General features: G+C 35.1%; 1 protein-coding gene across 1 annotated transcript in view; it reads right to left on the reverse strand.

Moving 5' to 3' along the window:
• The window catches only part of LOC134754461 (titin homolog), a 105,366-nt gene that overhangs the window by 41,530 nt on the left and 37,655 nt on the right, over window positions 1-26,181 (reverse strand). The window contains exons 12-20 of the mRNA XM_063690795.1: window positions 23,988-24,863; window positions 22,137-23,717; window positions 20,990-21,637; window positions 19,406-20,272; window positions 12,592-18,564; window positions 10,080-10,427; window positions 9,529-9,864; window positions 5,172-8,698; window positions 361-3,226 (exon numbers count right to left, since the gene is read on the reverse strand). Of these exons, the coding sequence (XP_063546865.1) occupies window positions 361-3,226; window positions 5,172-8,698; window positions 9,529-9,864; window positions 10,080-10,427; window positions 12,592-18,564; window positions 19,406-20,272; window positions 20,990-21,637; window positions 22,137-23,717; window positions 23,988-24,863 (17,022 nt within the window). The remainder of the gene's footprint in view (window positions 1-360; window positions 3,227-5,171; window positions 8,699-9,528; window positions 9,865-10,079; window positions 10,428-12,591; window positions 18,565-19,405; window positions 20,273-20,989; window positions 21,638-22,136; window positions 23,718-23,987; window positions 24,864-26,181) is intronic.

Below are 26,181 nucleotides of genomic sequence, written 5' to 3' on the forward strand. Positions count from 1 at the left end.
TGTCATGGGGACTTTTGGGCCGGCTACGGTCCGGGGTGGCACCATAGCCTAATTTAATTTAGTGGTTAAGGTTGACAAAGCCTGTTGCAGATTATGTATTATCATTTGTAAGTAAGATGACGAAGCCTGTAGCTGATTTGCTTTTGTGACCACTTGAAGAAGCCTGCATTGCTGATTACGAACTATGCATGGACTTTCTATTTACTATTTTATATTGCTTACCTATATTTATATTGTTATATCAATGAATGAATAAATATTTACATATTTACGTATTAATAACTTGTTAATAATTGCTTTCAAAGGTTTTCATTTGGTACTGATATATGTTAAAAATCGGGTTTTCATTATAACACTTACCTCTGATTGATCTTGTGAAAGTCGGCGGTATCGGCGACGCCTCGAAACTGGGATACACTTTCAAAGTAGCCGTACTACTGACGGATCCATTCTCGTTCTCCACCGTACAGTTATATTCTGCCGAATCCGCTGGTACTGCATTCAGAACTTCCAAAGTAACAAGACCATCTACAAACTTGGTTCTATACTTTAGTTTATTATCAATCATCACGCCATTTTTGTACCAAGTGATGGAAGGTTCGGCGGACGAAAGAACGCTACATGTTAATTTCACTCTAGAGCCTTCCACGGCAGTTCTGTCAGTCAAATAAGTAGAAAACACGGGCTTTCTTCTCACATCTCGAGGCATGCTTGAGCGTTTTTCTGATAAAACACTTCTTGCTTCACTAACTGCTTTCGTTTTGTGTTTCAAGTCTGTTCTTCTGTCTGTAGGTTCGCTTCTTCGAGAATCAAGACGGGGTACAGATGAACGCAAATCTGGAAGAGGTCCTGAACGTAGTTCTGCATCTAACACTAAATTTTGTGCTTTGTATATAGTCATCCCTTTACCAACTGTGTCGAGATGGAAATTATCAGGTTCATAAGTTTTTTCTCTGTAGCTAGATGGTCTTGCAAACTCGGAGGTGTAGTCTCTAGAACTATGATCGACGAATCTACGTTTCTCATCATCTCTGTGATATTGTAAGCGAGTTTCTGAGGTATAGTCTTTGGCGCTATAGTCTACAAATGTACGCTTTTCATCATGCCTTTGTTGATGTGAGTCTGATTTAAACCTACTGTCTACTTTCCTCTCTCTGTACGAGCTAATATCACCTCTCTGTGATTCTCTATACATATCCCCATTTTCACGACGAGTGTCTCTGGTTCTAGTCTCTCCCTTATCCTTGTCGATCGAAGTCCTTCTTTTCCTTTGAATATCGATTTCACTTTCACCTTTTTTCAACTTTTCATCCTTTGTCTTGTATGTGTCCGAGAGCATCGGTTTTTCGTCATCTTTGGAAGCACTCGCTTTTCTCTTGTTTATATCTTTTTCGATTTTAGATCTCTCATCGATCTCTTCTTGGGCAGTTTTAGTACCCATTTTAATAGTGTTCTCTTCTTCCATTTTTTCACGTTTCTTTTCCGTGCGTTTTTCGTTAAGTTTTTCTGTTTCGGATTTTTCTTTTTTGACTTTAGTTTCCTCCTTTTGTTCTTTTATTACTTTGTCTTCTTGTTCCTCTTTGTTTTTCTTAACCGTTGCTGTTTTCTCTTCTTGTTCCGGCTTTAATAAGGCTTCCTTTTCGTCTCGTTCTTTTTTAAGCTCAACCTCCCTCTCCTCTTGTTCTTGCTTAAGTTTAGCATCCTTTTCTTCTTGTTCCTTCTTGAGCTTTGCCTCTTTATCTTTTTGTATTTTTTCTAGCTTAGCTTTCTTCCGTTCTAGTTTTGCTTTCAGTTTCGCATCCTCTTCTTCTTGTTCTTTCTTAAGTTTTGCTTCTCTCAATTCTAGTTCTAATTTAAGACTAGCATCATTTTCCTCCTTTTCCTTTTTGAGCTGAGCCTCTTTCTGTGTTTGTTCTGCTTCCTTCTCTTCTTGTTCTTTCTTCAGAGCAGCGTCTTTCCTTTCTTCCTCTACTTTAATTTTGGCATCATTTTCCGCTTGTTCCTTTTTAAGCTTAGCATCCTTTACTTCTTTTTCTGCTTTAAGCTTAATTTCCTTCTCCTCTTGTTCTTTCTTACGAGAAGCTTCTTTCTTTTCATCCTCCGCTTTAAGTTTAGCATCCTTGTCCGCCTGTTCCTTTTTGAGCTTAGCATCCTTTTCTTCTTGTTCTGCTTTAAGCTTAGCTTCCTTCTCCTCTCGTTCATTCTTAAGAGTAGCTTCTTTCTTTTCCTCCTCCGCTTTAAGTTTAGCATCCTTGTCCGCCTGTTCCTTTTTGAGCTTAGCATCCTTTTCTTCTTGTTCTGCTTTAAGAGTAGCTTCTTTCTTTTCTTCCTCTAACTTAAGTTTAGCATCCTTTTCATGTTGTTCTTTCCTAAGCTTCGCCTCATTTTCTTCTTTTTCTGCTTTAAGCTTAGCTTCCTTCTCCTCTCGTTCTTTCTTAAGGGAAGCTTCTTTCTTTTCTTCCTCGAACTTAAGTTTAGCTTCTTTTTCCTCTTGTTCTTTCTTAATCTTAGCTTTTATTTGTTCTTGTTCTTTAATGACTGCTTCTTTCTCCTCTTGTTCAGCCTTAAGTTTAGCTTCCGCTTCTTTTTTGAGTTGCGCCTCTTTCTCTTCCTGTTCTTGTTTAAGTTTAGCATCTTTTTCTTCTTGTTCCTTTTTAATCTTAGCTATTTTGTCTTCTTGTATTTTTTTAAGCTTGGCGTCTTTCTTCTCTTGTTTTGCCTTAAGTTTAGCTTCTTTTTCTTCTTCTTGTTTCTTAAGTAAAGCCTCTTTAGCTTCTTGTATTTGTTTCAGTTTTATTTCTTGCTCTTCTTGTTCTTTCTTGAGTTGAGCTTCTCTTTCCTCTTGGTCTTTCTTGATCTGAACCTCTTTCTCTTCCTGTTCTTTCTTTAATTTTGAAACATATTCTTCTTGTTCTTTTCTAAGCCTAGCCTGTTTTTCTTCTTCTTCGGTCCTAAGATTGGCGTCATTTTCCTCCTGATCGTTCTTAAGCTGTGCCTCTCTTTCTTCTTGCTTCAGTATAGCATCTCTTTTCTCTTGATCCGTTTCAGACGTGATATCCTTCTCTTTTTCCTGTGTTTTAAGTTCAGCTTCTCCCTTTCTTGTTTCTGTTTTTTCTTGAAGCAATGTATCTTTATGTATTTGATCCTCAACCTTGGCTTCTGTGTTATCCTGAGCTGCTTCACGCTCAGAATCATCCTTCTTTTCGAGAATACACTCTTTCTCCTCCTGCAAAGCCAAAGTCAAAATGTTATTTATTCGATTGGTTCGAGTCTTACCATTAGGTGGGATCGTGGTCAAACGCCTGCCTATAGATCATAAAAAAAGAGTACGCTTAAGTAGCCTAGCAACAAGCACTTTCAAATCGTCATTTTATTTAATGTAAATTATAACCTTACAGTGCAATTTTTTGATGCAATACTCGTAACAATTCTGTTTAAAAACATTTTTATTTAAGTAGAATATAATAGAGATATCAAACTTAATAATAAAGGTCAGAAAAAAAACAAGTTTCTTCCCTTAATTCAGGTATTTCCATACTTAAAAAGAGGCAACTTGTATTTTGCATTGACTTTTAATAATGTTTGTAACTGAATAAATACTTTTTTTTTATTCTGTCTCGTCAGCCAGGGGAGAATATTAGCACAGCTAGAAGAACTGTGGCCTGGTTTGACTGATATGCTTACAGTAGATGGCCCATTGTGGGAAGGGTTTATAAAAGTAAATTATTGTTACAAAAATTAATGTAATACCATAAAACCTAGGTTTTAATTTAGGTGTGGCCCAGGGGAATGTAACCAAGGCAACGAGTGTCAAGAAATAGTTGATTCACCTTGTATGTTTTGATTCACCAGTGGATATAATATCCGTGTTTACTTTTCATTAGATTTACTATATATACTCTCTCCCGACCGGTTTCGACCACAGCAAATGCTTCAACTCCGCTGCTGAAGACGTTCATGTGATTTACTTATCTAAATTGGCTGAGACAGATTATTTTGCCTTGACAGTTAATGTAAAGTATTGGTTATGATTGGAACCAATTCCAAGGTTATGTAAACATTACTACATACGACGACAATAGTACATTACTGCAGGCGCCGGGAAAGGGCTTGCCGGCTGAGTAGGTATAGACGGCCGACCGTAGGGAGGCCGGATAGTGATACGAAGCCGGCAAGCCCTTTTCACGGCAAGGCATGTATAGTGCTTTTCTCAAACATATGCAATGAAATAAAGAAATACACCACTCAAAAAAAAAAAAATTTTTTCCTTCGACTTTGGCGGCAAACAAGTTATTAATTGCTAATTCTGCCTCCGCCCTCAATTGCGACGGAGTACAATTAATTTCTTCGTTGCTTTTATCATCGGAACTCACATTGAAATTTTATTTTTAAATATCAATCACAAATATAAAATCCAGCTACTCGACAAAAGTTTTTTAATTTTCCCTCCAATCCCTACATAATGTTTTTTTTTATGGAAGGTGTGCGTATTTCACGTGTGTAGTGTTCGAATAGACCTTATTAGGGTTATTATACACAACCTGATATAGTAGGTCAAACCAAATTGTCAGTAAATAAGAACAAAAAAAATTACTATACTGATCCTTTTCTTTTGGGTGCTAGTACTAGTGTAAGACAAAGATAGTATGATTCTCTCTGTCTATGTTTGAAATGAGACAGTCCTTTGACAAACTATAAATGCAGAGGATTTTAAATATTGTCCATGGGCTCTGGTGACTTAGGCCCCATTCGCACGAGCATTCGCTAATCAGCGAAATCGACTCCACACTCGCGTTCGCGGCTTCGCGCCGCGTAGTATGGAGCGGGCTATACAGATTAGTATACTTAATATCAGTTCGTGTGTAATAGGCGTTAACGCGGATATTTTTGGTCCGATAACCATTCAGCCACTAGAAAAAAATTTAAAAATATAGTTCAGCTGTTTAGCCTGTTCATGAACACAGACGCCATGTTTACATTAAAATTGAAAAAAAATTACTTCCCGGCCTAGGCCTTCAATTTCGTATGAAATTCCTTTACAGTTCTCTCGAGTTGCTCCACCCGAAACGTGATACTTTGAAGCCTGTTTTGACGCACATAAGGACGATGTTTCATTGCATGTTTGAGAAAAGCTATTTGTCGTTTGTAACAATTAACAAGGTACAACTTACCTTTATTACCTGATTCTGCTCATCTCTCGTCTTTTGCTCTTCTTTGAGGCCAGGCATTTTCTCCTGTGTATCTTTATTAAGTGATTCTTGTGCTTCGTTTACTTGTTTAAGCTGACTTTCCTTTTTCATCACTTCGTTCTTAAGAGAAGCTTCTTCCTTTTCTTGATCTTCTTTGGGTTTAGCATCATGTTCTTCTAATTCTTTTGTCAGCTTACCATCTTCTTCCGCTTTAACCATTGCATCTTTTTTCTTTTGTTCTTTTTTGAGGTTAGCCTCTTTCTTTTCTTCCTCTACTTTAAGCTTAGCTTCTTGCTCCTCCTTTTCTTTCCTGACAACAGCCTCATTCTTTTCTTGTTCAATTTTAGCTATCTCGTCCTGTTCTCTTTTGAGCTTAGCCTCTTTTTCTTCTTTCTCTTTTAGTTTTGGCTCGGTTTGTTTCTCCTTCATGTCTTTTTTGACAGCAGCTTCAATTGTTTCTTGTTCTGCTTTAACCACGGAATCTTTTTCCTCCTGTTCTTTCTTGAGTTTATCATCTCTTATCTCTTCTTCTATTTGGAGCTTTTCGTTTTGCTCCTTCATTTCTTTTTGAACAGAAGTTTCATCACTTTCTTGTTCAATTTTAATATTTTCTTCGTGTTCTTTCTTGAGCTTAGCCTCTTCTGATCCTTCGGACTTAAGGTCAGTTACATGCCCGTGCTGTCTCTGTTTCGGAGTAGCCTCATGATCCTCTTGTTTTTCCTTAAGTTTGTCTTCTCGTAATTCAGTCTTTTCATCTCTCTCTTGTTTCTGTTTGAGTGTAGCTTCTTTATTTTCTTGCTCTTTCCTAAGGCTCACTTCAGTGTTTCCATGCTCTTCTGTAGGCTGAGCGTCTTTTTCTTCTTGTTTAAGTTTAGCATCAATTTTCTCTTGTTCTTTCTTAATTGTGGCCTGCTTTTGTTCTTCTTCTTCTTCGGTCCTAAGCTTTGCTTCCTTTTCATCTTGCTCTCGTTTAAGTCGCGCTTCATTCTCTTTTTGTTCTTGTTTAACTTTAGCATCTTTTTGTTCCTGTTCTTTTTTAAGCTTAGCATCTTTGTCTTCTTGTATTTTTTTAAGCTTAGCTTCTTTCTTTTCTTGTTTTGCCTTAAGTTTAGCTTCTTCTTCTTCTTCTTGTTTCTTAAGCAGAGTCTCTTTTGCTTCTGCTATTTGTTTCAATTTTGCTTCTTTTTCATCTTGTTTGTCAAGGTCAGCCTTATCTACTTCTTGTTCCTCAGTTTGCATACCTTTCATTTCTTTAGGTTTAGCATGATCAACTTTATCTAATTCATCCTTAGCTTCTTTGTTTTCCTGTTCTATCTTAGTGTCCGTTTCTCTAAATTCTTCGTGCAAGGTTTTCCTTTCTTCTGCTTTTAAATCTTCTCTTGTTTCTTCTTTGGAAGTAGTTTCTTTAACTACCTGTGCTGGTTGAATCCTCTCTTCTATCTGCTCAAACTCTTTGCTTTGTTGGTCTTCTTTAAAATTAGGCTCTTTTTCTTCTTCTGAAGCTGAAGCTGAAGCTTTCTTTTCTAGTGATTCCTTAAGCTCACTATCTTTTACTTCTTTTTGAGCTACAATGTCAACTTTCTTCTGTGTTTCTTCCTTATCCTGTTGTGTTTCTCGTTCTTCCTGAGCTGAAATATTATCTTTCTGATTTTTCAATTGTTCTTCTTGTAATAATCCTACCTTATTGTCTTTTTCTTCTTGTTCGGACTTTTGCTTTACTACAACCTCCTCGTTTTCTGTGATTGGTTTATGTTCTTGAAGAAAACCTTTAATATCCTCTTGTTCGTTTTTAATAGAGACTTCTATATCTTTTAATTTGTCCAAGGTGCTCACCTGTAGCTCGGAATCAGGTGCTTCTTCAGACGAAGCTTTTTCGACATCTTGATCTGTTTTCGACTTTTGTATTTTTGTCTCTTGGGCTTTCTTGGTTAAATCTTTTATTACCTCTTCTTCATCATCTGTTTGCGTTTCTTCGTCTTTCTTTGGCTTTAAGCTTTTGATCTTTTTAGATATTACTGGTTCTTGTGTTTCTGCTTTTGGTTCTTCTTCTTTCTTGTCTAACACATCTGCCTTTTGTTCTATTTTGATTCCCTTATCTTCTGGTTTCAGAATCTCTTCCAAATGGTCTTTCTTTATGCTTTCGTCCACCTTAAGACTGGCTTGTTGAGTTTTATTTTCACTTGATTCAAAACTAGCAGCCGGTTCTTGTTTTACACTTGGTTCTTCTTTACCGATTGATAATACTGATTCCATGTCTTCCTGTTTTGATGTACTTGGCTGAGGCTCAACTGTCGGCGTCAACTCTTGTTTTACAGAAAGATCAGCTTTTTGAGGTTTTTCGCCTTTACTTGCCAGAGTTGCAGTATCTTCCTGTTCGCTGTCTTTTGAAACCTCTTTGAGGTTTTCATCGATACTTTCCTCCGTAGTAATTTTATCTGTTGTTGTGGTATCTGTCTTTGCTTCGGTGACTATTTCCGCAGTCATTTTTAACTCACTTGAGGAGTCAATTGTTTCACTTACTAGAGCTTCCGCTTCATTTCTAATTGCCGAATGATCTATTTGCTGATCTAAAACCTTTAATTCTTCTGTAGTACTTTCTAATAATTGCACAGTGTCAGCCAATTTATTATCTTCTAGGTCATTCGATTGTGTTACTTCAACTTTTTCGTGAGTTTCAACATCAGTTTTAACATCTGCGCTGTCTTCTAAAACAATATCTTCTTTCTCAGAAGATTTAGCAATTGCATCAGTCATTTTTAGTAGAAGTGTTGCTATTTCTTTAAAAATTGGTATTTTTTGTTTTACTTCTAAAGTAGTCAAGGACTCTATCTTATTAAGATTTGATTCTATGCGTTTAATAGCTGTTAAGACAGTTATAGCAACCTCTGGACTGGATATGGAATGTGGTTTAACAGTTTCATTAATAGTTAACTTTAATTCATTAAGAATAATTTTGGTAAATGCAGCGTCACTCGGTAATCTTGCAGTTTTATCCAAGTTAATATAAAACTTGATATCTTCAAAGTGATTCAGAACTTTTCGAAGGGACTTCGAAAAGTTTTTGTAGTCCTTATTTTGTACATTCTTTATTGCTTTCAAAATACTTTCAGATGGTTTGCCGTAGTTGTCATGCATGTATCTCTTCTGTATACTTTGAACAGTACTCCTCATGTTAGATATACTGCCATATACAGAATGTACCGCATTAAATATACTCTCTTTTACCGCTTCTGGTATATCAACTATATCTTTTTCTAAAGCAAACACTTTCTCTTCTACCTGATCTAAACTTTGTATGACTTCAACGCCTTTGTCAATTAAAGTGTCTGCGTCTTTTAGGAAATTGTTTCTGAGAAGTTGCATGATATCTCTAAGAATATTAAGGTTTTCCACTATTTTTCTCAAATCTTTATTTTCAATTGCAATGTTTAGTAACTTTACCGTTGCCTCAGTTTCATCAGAACATTTTTCTAGTAAACTATCTGTTTTCACTTCCTTTACTACGGTACCTGTTTAAAAAAATGAAGTATTTATTAATATTTAAATCAAACACCACATATTAAGATAAGCTAAAATATTTATAGGCAAGTCGGCTATATTATATCACTGTATAAGTAGTACATGTGTAGATTTCCTATTAAAAACCCAATTTAATTACACCTGACCTGAGGCACCAAACAATCCACTAGCAGTAATCTGAATCAGAAATGGCATAGTACGACTAAACACAAATGAAAGAAAGAAAATGTGTGTTTTACGTCGGATTTGATGTGATTTTGCATTACTTGTAGTGTACATAAGTTTAAAGTATGCAATCAACGGTATTTAGCTACAAATAAACAGGGTTTTAATTCGTCGGTTTCAAAAGGTGTCTAAGTTTATAACTGTTATGTATTTTTTTTAAACGTAGTCGTTTCATTCATCGTATTATAGACTCGTATTGACGTTCAAAACGACCAAGTATTTATGAATTGTAATTATATCAGTGCGATGGCAGTACCTATCTTGCAATTTGGTATTTAAACCTGAACTAAGCAATTATAATGTACAGAATGCTTCATTAATACAATTAGTTGATGGTACGATTTGACTAACTCGTCGGCTATAGTACTAATGATAGTCTCTTCGAAAAAGTACACCTTGGCTATGTTAATTTAATCCCAAAATACTCGTTTTCATATTATTTAAACATAATATCCACGTTCAAGTAAAAATTGGTGTGATATAACCGTCTCTCCCCTAGTACAAAACTATTTTTAACAGATATATTTGTAGTTCTGCACAAAAGATGTTTTGAAAGATTTTGGACGCTTTACTATTCATTTCAATAGAAAAATACCTGTAATATCCTCTGTAGCACTCATGTTATTAACCAACAATTGTAATGTTGCACAAGCTTCTTGCAACAGCTCCGGTGGGCTGTCCTCAGTGATCTGCAGTTGGACACTCCTCACACTGCACTCTAAATCCTCTAGAGTTTCATTGAGCGTGTCATTCGATGCACCATCATAATCTCTCTTCAGCTTAATGATAACGGTTTGGATCTCGTCGAGATTATCACGTAATGATTCTGTGTCGTCTGAAGATCGCTCCGTGGTTCCGATTTTGTCGGTGACCTCTTGGAGTAAGGTTTCGAGGTGGTGCATTGATTCTCCTGCCATTTCTGTCGTTGGTTCTGAAAAATCAAAAATATTTTCTTTCGATAAAATAGGGTTTTAATAGCTCAGCCTTGGTAGAAAGGAATCCGATTCGAACCACCCTCGAGGTGATAAGATGTCTTTCAATTTAAAGTTTAAAAGACGGTTTCGCTTATGAATTAAAATTATTTTATTTTCTGAAACGCATACTTGTCATCGGAACTTAAATTTAATAAAAATACTGAACACTAACCCGTAATAGTTGCTCTAGCCAAATCATCTTGTAAATGTGTTACAACTTCGCTTACTTTGGCCCATTCGTTTACATCCAAATTTTGAGCAATATTTTCAGTATTTTCTATAACAATAGTTTGAAAAGCTTCTAAAGCTCCTTGAAGTTTTTCAACCAATTTGGCTTGTTCTTTTGAAACTTCTTCTGCTTTGGCTTTCTCAACTTCAATAAAACTGTCCTTTAATTCATTCGCAACCGCTATTGACTCTTTGAGTTCACTGACATCAATGACTTTCGAGAGAACCTCGACGGTTTTAGCTATAGAAGCTGAAGTTAGCTCGTCTATGTGTTGAACAAGAGTGGCCGTTTCTGTAAAAAATAGGTAGGTATAAGTAACAGAATATTTTTGGAGAATATACATTAATCATGTGTAAGATTCGTAGTAGGTACTTTGTAGCAGCATGTTACGCAAATATAATCCGTCTACGATTGCACCAAACCGTCTGCATTCACTTTCAGTAAAACGGGCGCTAAATTTTATTGTATGGAAAATTTTATGGTTCACTGCTAAGTAACGTTGATCCATCCCTCAATTGTGGTTAGTGCAACTGGCCCTAATTTTCCAGTGATTTTTGTTGCGATACGACTCACCTTAAAAAAATATCCTAAAGCGTGTTAATAGTTATTTACGAAACAAGTGCGAAAAATATGAAATGCACAACGAATGGCGAATTTTAAAACACGACCGAAGGGAGTGTTTTAAATCGACACGAGTAGCGAATTACCTATTTGCACGTGCATCGTACAACGTTTTACAGTACGTATGGCCTTTTAAATTTTCGACGTAGTTACGTAATGTGCTTATTATAGCACCTGGTGTCATAATGTAGCACCAGATGTACTGTAAAATTATAAAATTATTCATTAATTGTATAAATATATTTAATAAATTTAGGGCTATTTCAACATTATTAAATAGGTATACCCAACTATAAAAAAATGGATATTTACACATGCAAGTATACAACTAAAATTAAATATGTTTGACATGATGCCAACGGCCGCTTTCTATCACCGCACCGCTCGCCATCGGCAGGGTGTTCATCCTCAAACCCTAGCACCTAAATGGTTGCGTACTGTGCGGTTTAAGAGGAATTTCCTCCCGCGTACGCTTCGGCTGTGGAATGAGCTCCCTGCCGAGGTTTTCCCGAGGGGCTACAGTATGGAGTTCTTCAAAAAAGGAGTGTACAGGTTTTTAAAGGGTCGGCAACGCGCGTGTAATATCTCCGGTGTTGCAGGCGTCCATAGGCTACGGTAACTGCTTACCATCAGACGGGCCGTATGCTTGATTGCCACCGACGTGGTATTAAAAAATAAATAAAAAAACACGATATATCACATTAATATTTTTCTTGTGAAACAATTTAATTTGTTTCTCTTTATATAATTTGTCTTCGTGTAAGTTCCCCGGACATAAAAGTGACTGTTTCTGTTACAAAATTGTTTAATGTAGTGGTGTACACATTATGTGAAATATGTTATGAGTGCGTATTACAATCTATATCATTAAATATATATATCTATATCATATGTGTATTTCAAAAATAATTATAGTCTTATATCTGTTATAGTCATGTGTGTACAGAAGATTTTTATTACCCGACTGTGCGACGCTAAGAAAGGGTAATGTGTTATAACAGTAACTGCCTAAACAACATATGTAAGTAAAATTGGTATTTTACGACAAGTAACATTTACAATAAATAAATAAAAATATATTTTTGACTGTCCCCAATATTCTGCCTCACAACTTTACTTAGATAATAATCATAATTCATTTAAATAGTTTTTCAATGTTTTATATTTTATAGTTAGGGTAGATGTAGTGCCTGATAACGGGCTGTCGATTGCTTATTGCATTCATTCAGCCCAATATATTTAATTAGGGTCCAATTAAGTTAATTAAAGTTAATGACGAGGTGAAATTGCGTATTGAAGAAAATATATTGTCATCGGCAACATTTAATTTATTTGGCTGCTACATGAATAAATCCTTAATATTACCTACGTTTTTGCACATACTTTGATGATGTATGTAAAGATATGCGTGTAATGATTCTTTGTTAACGCTACATATATTTCGTTATTATTGGTTAATATATTGTAAGCTAATGGCCAAATTACGACAATGCCAATGTTAAATTATATTTTTATGTGTTAATTTAGAATTTAGATACTACAGTGACACATACAATTTAAAAATATGATCATTTGGCTTTGGAAATGTTTGTTTGCTGATGCTGTTTATGATAAAATATTTAATTTAATTTGCATTAATATTGCATTGCTTATATATAAAAAGTATTTACAAAATTGTATTCTGACTGTAACTTGAGGTTTTTTTTTTAAATAACTGAATTAAAATATACTTCTTAATAAATATGTTTCCAAAGCCAAAATAAGTTGTTTGTTTTTACATAAAACATTGACCTTTTTGTTAAGTTTAGCAAAGCTGATTTTTGAAATTATTTACCAATTGGTTTTTGGATATCCTCTTCTGACCGGGTTTCACTGATTTCTTCCGGTACAGTTAATTCCTGTTGAAAATCAGCGGTTTTCAAAGTGTCTGTTGTTTGTTGTGAAATCGTAACTGATTCTAATGGTTCTTCAATAAGTTTCGCAGTTGCCGCGCTACTAGTATCTATACTCAAAGTATCATTAACAATAATTGTAGTCTCGCTGTCAGCTTGTTGTTTGTCAAGACTCTCTTCTGTTACTACTGCCGATTCCAAGATTGCTGCATCTAGCACTAATTGTTCCTCGATAGGTTCTAAGATGGATAGTGGTTCCATGATAGACACGTTTTCAAACATATCTGTTGACGTAATAGTGGCGTTAAATGCTTCTATATCATCTATTTTTACTAAATCAGTTGTGGATAGTAACACAGTCGGTGATTCCACTACAATTTGCTTTTCGTTTATTTTGCTAGCTGCAAGTGTCTGAGGTTCGACTTCAGTCACATTTTCTAACAGACTCGTGGTTGTTTCTAGGACATCTAGAGTTTCTGGTGCAACAACATGCTCCGATTCCATAGGAGATTTCAACACAGATGTGGAGTCTATCACAGCCGGTGTCTCTTCAGAAACTTTTTGTAGTACATCCGTTGTCGTTTTTGTTATATGACATGCTTGCTCAATAGCTTCTTGTATCAAATCAGTAACAGATTGTTTGATATCAGATATATTTTCATTTGTCAATTCATTGTCTAAGACAGAAGGAGTTTCATTGATAGAGACTTTGTGTATCAAATCAAGTGATGTTTCTACCACATTAGGTTGTGCTAACGTAGCTATTTCTTCCATATCAGGAACTGATTGTAAAATAATGGGTGATTCAACTATAATCTGCTCCATATTAATATTTCCATCAGTAATACTTTCGGATTCAACTGAAACTACATTTTCTAGCATAACAGAGGTTGCTTCCAAGACATCTGTAATATCCATAACAGCATCGTCGGTTACTATAGGAGATTGTAAAATTAGAACTGAGGTTGTAAATACTCGTTCTGCATCAGCAGGTATGTCCGTCAAAGTAGGTGTGTTGATTACTGAAACTTTTTCTTGAAAATCTGTTGCTGTTTCCGTAATTTCAAAGGTTTTTTTGACAGCTTCTTGAATTGAATCTTTAACAGTTCGTTTGACATTAGATAATTCGTAATCATTCATTATTTCTTCAACAACTGAATATACCATGGTCGGAGTTTCTGTAATAGTAGCCTGTGTCAAATCAGTGCTTGATTCAACAGCATCAGTAGTTTTAGTCACATCCAACGTTTCCAAATCACTTACAGATTCGAATGCAGTAGGTGTATCTACTATAATCTGTTCTGTAATTATACTGCTTTCCGTGATATTGTGTATCTCCATCAACGGCACGTTATCTACCAATTCATTTGTTGTTTCTAAAACAGCTGTTTCCATTACGATCCCTTTATCCGTATCCATAGTAGATTCTAATACTACATCTGAATGTACCATAGTTGGAGTTTCTGTAATAGTAGCCTGATTCAAATCAGAGCTTGCTTCAACAGCAACAGTTGTTTCAGTTACATCCAATTTTTCCAAATCCTTTATAGATTCTAATACGGTAGGTGTATCTACTGTTGTTGACTCTGTAATTATACTGCATTCCGTGGTATTGGGCGTCTCCGTCAACGACCCGTTATCCACCAATTCATTTGTTGTCTCTAAAACAGTTGTATCCATTACGATCACTTTATCTGTATCTATAGTAGATTCGGTAGTAGGTTCTACTACATCTGAATGTACCATAGTTGGGGTTTCTGTAATAGTAGCCTGTATCAAATCGGTGCTTGCTTCAACAGCATTAGTAGTTTCAGTCACATGTAACTTTTCCAAATCACTTACAGATTCTAATGCAGTAGGTGTATCTACTATAATCTGTTCTGTAATTATACTGCTTTCCATGGTATTGTGTATCTCCATCAACGGCACGTTATCCACCAATTCATTTGTTGTTTCTAAAACAGCTGTTTCCATTACGATCACTTTATCTGTATCCATAGTAGATTCGGTAGTAGGTTCTACTACATCTGAATGTCCCATGGTTGGGGTTTCTGTAATAGTAGCCTGTATCAAATCGGTGCTTGCTTCAACAGCATTAGTAGTTTCAGTCACATCTAACTTTTCCAAATCACTTACAGATTCTAATGCAGTAGGTGTATCTACTATAATCTGTTCTGTAATTATACTGCTTTCCATGGTATTGTGTATCTCCATCAACGGCACGTTATCCACCAATTCATTTGTTGTTTCTAAAACAGCTGTTTCCATTACGATCCCTTTATCCGTATCCATAGTAGATTCTACTACATCTGAATGTACCATAGTTGGAGTTTCTGTAATAGTAGCCTGATTCAAATCAGAGCTTGCTTCAACAACATTAGTTGTTTCAGTTACATCCATTTTTTCCAAATCACTTACAGATTCTAATACGGTAGGTGTATCTACTGTTGTTGACTCTGTAATTATACTGCATTCCGTGCTATTGGGCGTCTCCGTCAACGACCCGTTATCCACCAATTCATTTGTTGTCTCTAAAACAGTTGTTTCCATTACGATCACTTTATCTGTATCCATAGTAGATTCGGTAGTAGGTTCTACTACATCTGAATGCACCATAGTCGGGGTTTCTGTAATAGTGGCCTGTATTAAATGAGTGCTTACTTCAACAGCATCAGTAGTTTCAGTCTCATCCAACTTTTCCAAATCACTTACAGATTCTAATGCAGTAGGTGTATCTACTATAATCTGTTCTGTAATTATACTGCTTTCCATGGTATTGTGTATCTCCATCAACGGCACGTTATCTACCAATTCATTTGTTGTTTCTAAAACAGCTGTTTCCATTACGATCCCTTTATCCGTATCCATAGTAGATTCTAATACTACACCTGAATGAACCATAGTTGGAGTTTGTGTAATAGTAGCCTGATTCAAATCAGAGCTTGCTTCAACAGCAACAGTTGTTTCAGTTACATCAAATTTTTCCAAATCCCTTATAGATTCTAATACAGTAGGTGTATCTACTGTGGTTGGCTCTGTAATTATACTGCATTCCGTGGTATTGAGCATCTCTATCAACGACCCGTTATCCACCAATTCATTTGTTGTCTCTAAAACAGTTGTTTCCATTACGACCACTTTATCTGTATCCATAGTAGATTCGGTAGTAGGTTCTACTACATCTGAATATACCATAGTCGGGGTTTCTGTAATAGGAGCCTGTATCAAATCAGTGCTTGCTTCAACAGCATCAGTAGTTTCAGTCACATCCAACTTTTCCAAATCACTTACAGATTCTAATGCAGTAGGTGTATCTACCATAATCTGTTCTGTAATTATACTGTTTTCCATGGTATTGTGTATCTCCATCAACGGCACGTTATCCACCAATTCATTTGTTGTTTCTGAAACAGCTGTTTCCATTACGATCACTTTATCCGTATCCATAGTAGATTCCATAGCAAGTTCTAATACATCTGAGTGTACCATAGTTGGAGTTTCTGTAATAGTAGCCTGATTCAAATCAGAGCTTGCTTCAACAGCAACAGTTGTTTCAGTTACATTCAATTTTTCCAAATCCCTTACAGATTCTAATACGGTAGGTGTATCTACTGTGGTTGGCTCTGTAATTATACTGCATTCCGTGGTATTGGGCATCTCTATCAACGACCCGTTATCCACCAATTCATTTGTTGTCTCTAAAACAGTTGTTTCCATTACGATTACTTTATCTGTATCCATAGTAGATACCGTAGTAGGTTCTACTGTAACTTGTTCTGAATTAATGTCTGTTATAGCTAGTGTTTCTACTGCAATCAACGTGTCTAGTGGATCACTTAATTTTTCTGCAACCTCAAAGGTTGACACAATAGCTGACAACTCCATATCAGTTAAATTTTCTGCAGTATTTTGCAATTCCTCTGTACAAAGTTGTTTATCTAGAATTGGCTCCGTAAAGTTGTGTGTTTCATTTGTTAATGTTTTTTCTAATAAACTATTTGACGACTCTATAATAGCTTGCATTTTATCAGCTTCTATTTTGTCTAATTCTTGCGTGGATTGTAAGATAGTAACTAATTCTACTGAAATTGGTTCTGTTTCTATAGTATTTTCCATGATTATGGGTGTTTCTTGTGGACCTTCATTCTTAGGTACATCAGCAGTTGTTTCTAAAATATCTGGCGTTTCTATTACTAAAGCTTCAGAATGTTTAACTGATTGTTCTTGTTCTATTGTAATTGTAGGTTCTGTGGCAGACAAGCTTTCTGACCATTCTGTGGTTATTTCAGTCATTTCACATGTACTTATTTCTGCTTGTAGTTCCAAATTAGCAGCAGTTTGTATAACGTCAGGTAATTTTACCAACACTTCTTCATTATTAAACGAATTCTCTATAACAGTCGACTCTACCAAATGGTCTTTCTCGGGAATATCCTTAGTACTTTCTAAAATATCAGGAGTTTCCTCAATAGCTACGTGAACGATGTCTAAAGTAGCCAAATCCGCTGGTTTTTTCTCTTCTTTTACTTTAGCAGTTGTTTCTAAGATTTTTACAGATTCCGCTGCAACTTGCTCTGTAACAACTAGAACAGCAGGCTCTTCTAGTACTGTAGAAGATTTTATCTCAAGTTTGTCAATTGTAGTTTCTGTAGCTGTGGGTATTAATGCTGTAATTTCTTCTGAAATAGCGGTTGAAGTTTCCAATATTGTTGGACTTAACATGCAAGCATTTGTGTCAATGTAAGGCTCTGAAACTACTGTAGGTATATCAACATTTTCTTTTTTAGTGACAGATTCTAAAATTGTCGCTGTCTCAGTTACAAGTTGTTCCGTTTGATATGGAGTTTCTGACACATTTGATAACATATCTTTAGCAGCCATAAATTCTACCTCTGTAGCTGATTCCAAAATGGTTGGAGTTTCAATAATGACCTCATCTTTTTTGACTAAAGTTTCCAATACTGTTGGTGATTCTATAGAAATAGCATCTTCAAATAAATCTGAAGTAGTGTCCAATGCCACAGGCGTTTCAATAGTACCATCTTTTTTATCAACAATTGATTCTAATAGGGTAGGAGTTTCTATGACAGTAGCATCTTCGAATAAGTCTGCGGCAGAATCTAAATCAAGTGTAACCTTTGTAACTTCTTCTTCGCAATATTGATTATCTCCTATTGTTTTATTTTCAATGTTTTCATCAGCTTTAACACTAATGCATTTATGCACGTTCGCTTCAGATAAGGGTTTATCTTTTTTATCCAAAACAACGGAAAAATCAGTATCAGTATCTGTTTCCTTAACTTGGCTTATTTGACTTTTTTCTAATTTAATATTCACTTCTGACAACAATTCTGACGCTTTATTAATATTCTCCACTGTCATCGAAGTTTTAGCGTTTTTATCTATTTGTTCTTTTGTAATAGATGTAAGTTCAAGATTTTCTAAATCCAACTTTAAATTTGTTACGACAGCAGTTAATTTTTGCAAATTAGGCTTCCCTGCGATATTTTCTAGGACATATGTTTCGATGACACTCAAACCCGTTTGAAGTTTCGTAGCAAGTTTTATTATATCTGCAGTATTTTTGGCAACAATACTTTTAGTCTGTTCTAAAACGTCAGTTTGGTCTTTTTGTAGTTTTACTACTTCGACATTTGTAACAGTTACTTTATTTTCATTATCTCCATCCACATGTTCTGTTACAAAAGGGACTTGTTTATCTTGACCAGCTTTCATGTCAGTCAGTTCACAATATTTACCATGATCTTCTTCAACAGCATCGATATCCGAAATAATCATGATCAAATCATATGCCGAATGTAACGATTCATCGACGATTTCAGTATCAAGTGGTATAGATTGTAGTGTGTGTGTTATTTCGGTTGTGTATTCATTGAGGTGTTGCAAAAGTGTTTCTGAAATTAGCATCAAACAATATATTTTATATAAAATAATCATAATGTGAAAATTATCGCTAAAGTTTATTCGTAGGTATATTATCAATGCATTATTATGTAACATATGGTAACATATTAGAAATTCATATCCGATCTTAATAAAATTTGCAGTTCGCATAATTACGTATCATAAATGAGTCGCTAACAACAAGCTCGAATAAATCCATTCCACCCTCTTAGGAAATATCTACCCTATTACCTTTTCCTAATAATGCCAAAATCGCAAAATCTGACAGTTGGACTTATCCGAGTTTGAAGTTAAGCGACTAGAATGTAAAAACGAATGGAAACTTCAGCGAGGTTGTTTCTTTTACGGTAAAATTTACGGAGGATTATAACTACCTACTTCAGTTACAGTATTTATGCCACTCCACGAGCCGTGACAAAATAAAACACATACAAGTGAATGTATGGGTAAAAAAGAAAGATAGAGGTTATTAAAGAGAGATCGAGAAAGAGAGAGAGAGAGAAAATGGTAGTGGGCTGATAAAAAAGAGGATTACTCTTATTTATTACCACATAATGGTATATTGGAACTAAAGTGTGTTAGGGAAATAGAACCGTAGTGGCCAAGATACGAAAGGCGTCAGTGTCATATATAAAATAAATCTAGGTGTCGCGTCAAGTAGTAGAACAAACCTGTTGCAAGTAACTTAGTAAAAACGTGGTTTTGGTTTGTCAAAGCAATGATTTCATGAGTTTTGTAAGTCCATGTGATTTAAAGATGGTTCAGAAATAACTCGCACACTATGAATTCTTTAGTATGTTAAGAATGACGATGTCAAGAAAAACAATTTACCAATTGGCATTTTCACTTTAGTTTCAGTTGTTTCATCTTTCATATCCTCCGTCTTTACTGCAGTGGTTACATTTTCTTCCTGGATTTGATAGGTAATGGCACTAAGATTTGTATCATTCACGCATTCTATACTTTCAATTGGCTGGTTTACGTCTTGATCTTGGAGTTTTTGTACTTCTTCGTCCCTGATTGATTGTGTCAATATGGCCGCCAGTCTTTCTGTTGCTTCACCTACTGATGTTGTTAATAATTCTAGTGACGCTACTTGATCTAAGCTTTTAGCTTCACTTGCAGTTTCGTTTTCAGAAATGTTGGGGACTTCGAGTATGGGTTGATCAGATTTGGGCTGATCTTGAGAATTGAGTTGTTCCGATAAGTCTTTTTTATCTAACTTATCAGACTGATGAATATCTTTAGAAGTTTGTTTTTCAGTAGAATCTATTGATGTAGTTTCTCCTGAAAATTTGTCAACTACATGCGTTGGGGTAGAATTATCTGTATTTGTTTCAGATAAAACTAATTTGGCTTGAGATAGTACCGATTCTAAATCAGCGCTGAGGTGTGTTGCTAATTTAGCCAAATCAGATAAACCCTCTCCAAGATTCGATTTCAGATCTTCCGTGGCATCATTAGTGTAAACTTGTAAAACTACTAATGCATTTTGGAGTTTATGAAGAATTTCTATTTTTTCTACAGTTTTCCTATCTAAATCTTGAATATTTTCAATATTATGGAAATTTTCCTGCACTTCTTTAGCGATTGTTATGGATTGTGTCATCGCCTCGCTTTGTACAATATTGGATAATGTATGTAAAATGTCTGACACGTTTTCAGACACATACTCGTTAATGTGTTGCATAAACGTTTCTGAAAATAATCGTGCACAACTGTAAGCATATACAGGGTGGCTAAAAAATAAGTGCATTCCCGTTGCTAGGGAGGTTTTGGGATTATACTGAGCTATTACTATAGGACCGACCACGAAATCGCGAAAAAAAAATTTACCCTCCCATAGAAAATGGACTAGCCAGCCAAAATGTATGATTTTTTTTTTGGCCATTTCAGAGTTGGTCCCATAGTAGAAGTTGCTCAGTATAATCCCAAAACCTCCCTGGCAACGTGAATGCACTTATGTTTTAGCCGCAAGTATTTTACAGTGATTCAACTTAGTAACGCTCAGCGTGTGGGTTAAGATTGATGGTTTTTAAAACTACTCGAATGTAGTAAAAAAAGTTTATAATGTGAACATTTTTGTAGTAAATAAATATCGTATATGATTTTGCAGTATTTAAAAAATGGAAAATTAAATGGCTAAGCTGTTCCTAACAAAAAATACTACACACATTTCAAAGAACACTGCAATGCTCCACTCAAAATCTTGGCAAATAATTATTGAGGGTTAGATATTTATTAGTGTTTGATGGTAAAAGCTTTGCACTCATTTCTCTCTAATTTGGATTTTGTCGAGTTTTAACTGAGATACAAATTGGGTGTTATATTGTTCAGAGAGATATAATTGTGTTAGAATGCATGTATTTAAACTATTTCTAAAAGCGCGATGATTAAATATAGAACGTAATTTACCGAAATTAGGTATAGCTATTTCTTTGGTTTCGAAATCCTTTGCCATTTCTTTTTGTAATGCAGTTGTATGAATATCTGCCGATTTTTCTTCCCTTTGAGAATCTTTTGTCTTTTCAGGCGAATCTTCAGGTTTGATTTTGCTTTCACAAGCATCTACTACAGGTTCATCAGTGTCAACTGTCAGTTCTAGTACATTCACAACTGAATGTTCGGCAGATGCACTGTCAGCCACAAATTCTTTATGCATTTTACTTTCTTCTCCAGTATGAGGCACGGCTTGCTCATTTCCATTCGTCTCAGTATGTTGTATAGCTATTTGTGATACTTTAATAATACCGTCCAAATCAGATCTTAAAACGTCAGTAACTTCGGCTACTTTTTTAATTAATTCCTCTGTATTTACTACATCTCCAACATTCTCAAGTACAGCAATTTCTATTCGGTTCAGGGCCTCTTTTAGTTCAATGGATAACTTGATCTGTTGTTCGCCTATTTCTTTAAATACTTCCTTTTTGTTCTTATCTTTGAGATCATCTTCCAATGATTTTGCGAGTGATAAAGATTCTTCCAATTCTTTATTCATAACGAAGATATCGACAGTCTTACAACTTTCGGTTATGAATTCATCTAAGTGTGTTACTAGTGTCTCTGAAAGTCGTTAATGGAATAAGAATAGTATACCGCTGGGTGAAAGTAGGAAAATGTTTTGAGACTGTTATTAAGAGTACAACCAATTATAAACAACTTAAGAGTATGGCATTGCTATTTTTGTTTGAAGTAGTGTAACTAGCTTTTTTACAAATTGTTAAAAAAGTAATATATTACCAAGGGATGTAAATAAAGGGATTGCCTGTCGAGGTAGTGGGTCGCGGCTTGCGACTTGCAAAGGCCGAGCTCAGGCAATCCCTGTTTCCATCTGAGGTATTTATATAAGTATAGGGCCTTTCTCAAACATGTGAGGAAAGACAATAAAAAGCATCTTTGAATTATTTTATTAAGCGCATGTCGCAAACGTTATATTTAAAGATGGAAAGGTCATTTCCGAGCATGTTTTAGAAATAAATGATATTTACAAATTTGCCATAAGTGTACATAGTAAAAAGTAAAATTAGTCACGATACATTGAGATTAGTCACGATAATATTACCTATGGACGTTGCTAGCGCTTGATTATCTTCAACAGTAGATACATTCAGATCTTGTATGGTTTGTTCCGATGCTAGGTGTTTTTGCAAAATGCTTGTATCAACTTCACGGGCTTCTATTACATCAGGTTTCTCGAGGCCTACTTCAGTTACTTCTAGAGGCTCAATAGTTTGCGGCTTTTCAACTTGTCTAGTTTCCATATCATGTACTTCATCAGGAGCAACTTCTGAAATTTCTGCAACTTTAGAAGCTATTACTTTATCGTTTTCCACTTCTACAGGAGTTGAAATGGCTTCTTGCACTTCTGGAATAGGTTCACCTGTGGAAATAGCACCGAGTTCTTGGGAGTCGTCTTCGATTTGCTTGACTGAAGTTATTTCTTTCTGTTCTTTTTGGTTGCTCATCGATGTTTCTAGTTTCAGTGATTCTGCTAAAACCTGTTCTTTTTCCTCAATTATTTTAGGCGCAATTTCCTGTAATTCAATGAAGGAAGTACTTGTTTCAGAAGATTCCTCTGGCTGGATGACTTCCTTGTCATCTACAACAGTGATAACTTTTTCACCAGTGCTTTCAAATTTATTTTGTTCCGAATCAACAGTTACAGTCAATTGTTCTGATGCAAATTCTGGTGATACAAGCTCATGTGTTTCAATAGGCGGCTCCATTAAGCTTACTTCAGCTGCGTGAGATTCAGTAATTTGACCTTGTTCTGGTTTTACCATTTCCTCAACTTCTTTGATTTTATGTTCCTGATCGACTACAGTTACGTCGATTTTATGTTCATCAATGACCATTTGTTGGCTTTGGTCAATTTTTTCAATGCCCGATTTCTTACATAGCTCTTCTTCTTGGGCCGTATCTTTAGTTATTTCTTCTAGAATACTTTCTTCTACTTCCTTGCCAATTTCTTTACTTAAATCTTCTTCTTCCTTAGTTAAATCGGTTATTTCTTCTTCTTTTACAATATCTTGTTGACATAAATTTATTACACTAGCTAAAGTTTCACATAAACGTATTGTAGCATTAGATGATTGCTCACTGACGTCAGTTATTGACGCCAATACATGTTCAGTTTGTTTTATAACTAAATCATGTAGTTCTTTCATTAGTTCCAGTTGTTCACTGGATTCAGCAATATTTAGAGTTTCACGCAACTCGTTAGCTACGTTAACGATTTTAGTTTTTTCATTAATTTCACCGGCTAGATCGGTTTTTTCCAAATCTTGAGTGAGATATTCATCGATGCGTTGTACAAGGTCTGCAACGGGAATACTTTCTTCTTTTTCAATATCTTTTTGGAATGAATTTATTACACTAGCTAGAGTTTCACATAAACGTATTGTAGCATTACATGACTGCTCACTGACGTCAGTTATTGACGCCGATACATGTTCAGTTTGTTTGATAACTAAATCATGTAGTTCTTGCATAAGTACCACTTGCTCACTTGTTTTAGCCATACTTAGAGTTTTACGCAAATCGTTAGCTACGTTAACGATTTTAGTTTTTACATTAATGTCACCGACTAGATCAGTTTTTTCCAAATCTTGAGTAAGATATTCATCAATGCGTTGCACAAGGTCTGTAATGGGAATACTTTCTGTAGTTTTAGTTCCCATTTGCATGCAGTTACTAATGCTAATTGCAAAAGACAAACAGTTCCGTATTCGGACTATCGATTTCACTATCCCGTTATAAAAAATAAGAAAAGGGCAAAAGTGTTTACAAACCACAACAAAAATTTAAGGTTATGTTTTTTTGAAAATATTAGCAAATAAGTATAATACTTAAACTACTTACAAAATTAAACAAGGGACTAAATTAATATCATTATAATTGATTCGTAACTTACCAACTGCAGATACCACCGTTTTCTTTTCTTTTAAGGCAGCTGCTTCTTTTTCTTCCTCAACTAATTTAGCTTTCTCAGCCTCTGTAACAAGTGGGTCAGTTTTACCCTCAACAATAATTGAAACGCAAGTTTCAATTGTTGAAAGTTGTTCTATCGTTATAATGTCGAAAGTCTCACCAATCAATGGCACTGGTTTAATTTCTTTTGCAGCGTCCAATTTTTGAGATACCTCTAGTTCATCTGCCACTTGGGTCTTTTCCAGTACTTCGTTTGTATCTTCTTTAACTTGACGAGCTTTTTCAATGTGTACTTGTTCCCTAATAACTTCGTCAATTCCTTTAGCTTCATCTAATTGTTTTATTTCAGAAACCATAGCCGTCTCAGTTTTTAAATCTTCAGTAACTTTTGTTTGACTTTGTTCGACTGGAAGTTTACCTTCTCTTGTCTTTGTGTCAGTTTTCATTGATTCGACAGAAACTTCGATTTGTTTCGGTTCCTCGGCCTTAACTTCTGCTAGTGTGACTAAATTTTGTAACTGTTCAGCAGCTTGCTCGATTCGCAGTACAACCTGATTTTTAAGCTCAGGCTCTAACTCCTTTGTACTCTCTATAACTTGCAATTGAATAGATGTGAGTGCATCTTTTAATTGCATAGCTATACTAGCTTGTTGCATACTTATCTCTTTACTTTCTTCACTAAGCTCCTTCGTGGCATCCATTTGTTCAACTTGACTATTGACTACACTTTCACGTAATTCTTGAGCAAGTTTTGCAGATTCAGTAACATTATCAATTTTCATGATGGTTGATATTTCTTCAACAATTTCAATGAGTTCGATACAATTGTCGACACTTTGCACCAAGTCAGGAGTCTTATCTGTAAAATAAAATTTTAATATTTTATTGCAATGAGGGTAACTAAAATTAGGGTTTAGAATTTAATTTTGTACCCGCTCTTTCAAAAATGATAGGTAACGTTTTCATATTTTCAGTTCAGTGCTCATAAAAAACGCGAAAAATTACAAATATACAAAGCCAAATCTGTCAAAACGTTGTATTCAGTTTTCAACGTTATTAAAAGGCCGGTGTCGATTTTAGTCGCAAAAATGTAAAATTGATAGATTTTGTCCGTGAAATTTTACACCTTTTGTTACCTAATTGAAATAACAAGTACTGGTTTCTATTAGCACGTCTTCTTATCTTACCTTATAACAGAACAGTTTTTTGAAAACAGACTCACTAAATTAGTAATGTTTGCTTTTCTGATGGACGTTTAGGTAAACGCGCGTAAAGCACTGATTTTGTCGCTCTTATTTGTAAATTTCGTAAAGTTTGCACTGCTAAACATGGTAATTTTGTATTACACATATCTTGTACTTGACGTTTATCAGACTACATTTTTATTATTATGACTTTGAAGTAGTGTAAATGAAAGTTAGACGAAATCAAATTTCTCCAGAAATTACTTCAAAACAAGTGACAATTTCTTTCAAAATCGACTTAATTTTAACGTAATTTTGATACTTAAACAATCTACAACATTTGATGAAACTATTCTTATACATCAATTTGTATAATTTACCACCATGATTTTTTGATGATTTTTTAAAAACTGCCCCTTCTCTTCATGCATTACCGGTGACGCACGCTCGCGACCTCATTATTAATAGGCAAGATGAGAAATCGTGCTAATATAAACCAATACTTGTTATTTAGATATTACGTAACAAAACGTGTATAATTTCAACGACTAAATCTATCAATTTTACATTTTTGCTCCAAAATCGACTACGGCCTCTTAAGTCAGTCCAAAAAAGCTATTAGCATATGTGTAGAAGCCGATCTCATTTTGCAAAGCAAACACACTTATAATTTTACCTTTTTTAATGGCTTCGTATTTTTCATTATCAACTCGTAAGTATTTCAATAGTTGGTATATTGTCAAAAATACATCTTTCAGTCTATCATCGTTATTATTTGAAATTTCATTGAGCCAATCAAATTTTGATAGTATTGTTATCAATTTGGATATGATCACTGTTTTATTTTCAATCAATTTATTATCATCTTTTGATTCAATGTATTTAATTTTTTTTGCAATATCAACTAATTCTTTGAAGTCAAGCCCGATTATTGAAGTCAATGTGTCAGTAAGATCGTTATTAATGGTCACAAACCGATCTAAGGCGCGTTCC

Source organism: Cydia strobilella, chromosome Z (genome assembly GCF_947568885.1).
Source record: "Cydia strobilella chromosome Z, ilCydStro3.1, whole genome shotgun sequence".
NCBI classification, from domain to species: Eukaryota; Metazoa; Arthropoda; class Insecta; order Lepidoptera; family Tortricidae; genus Cydia; species Cydia strobilella.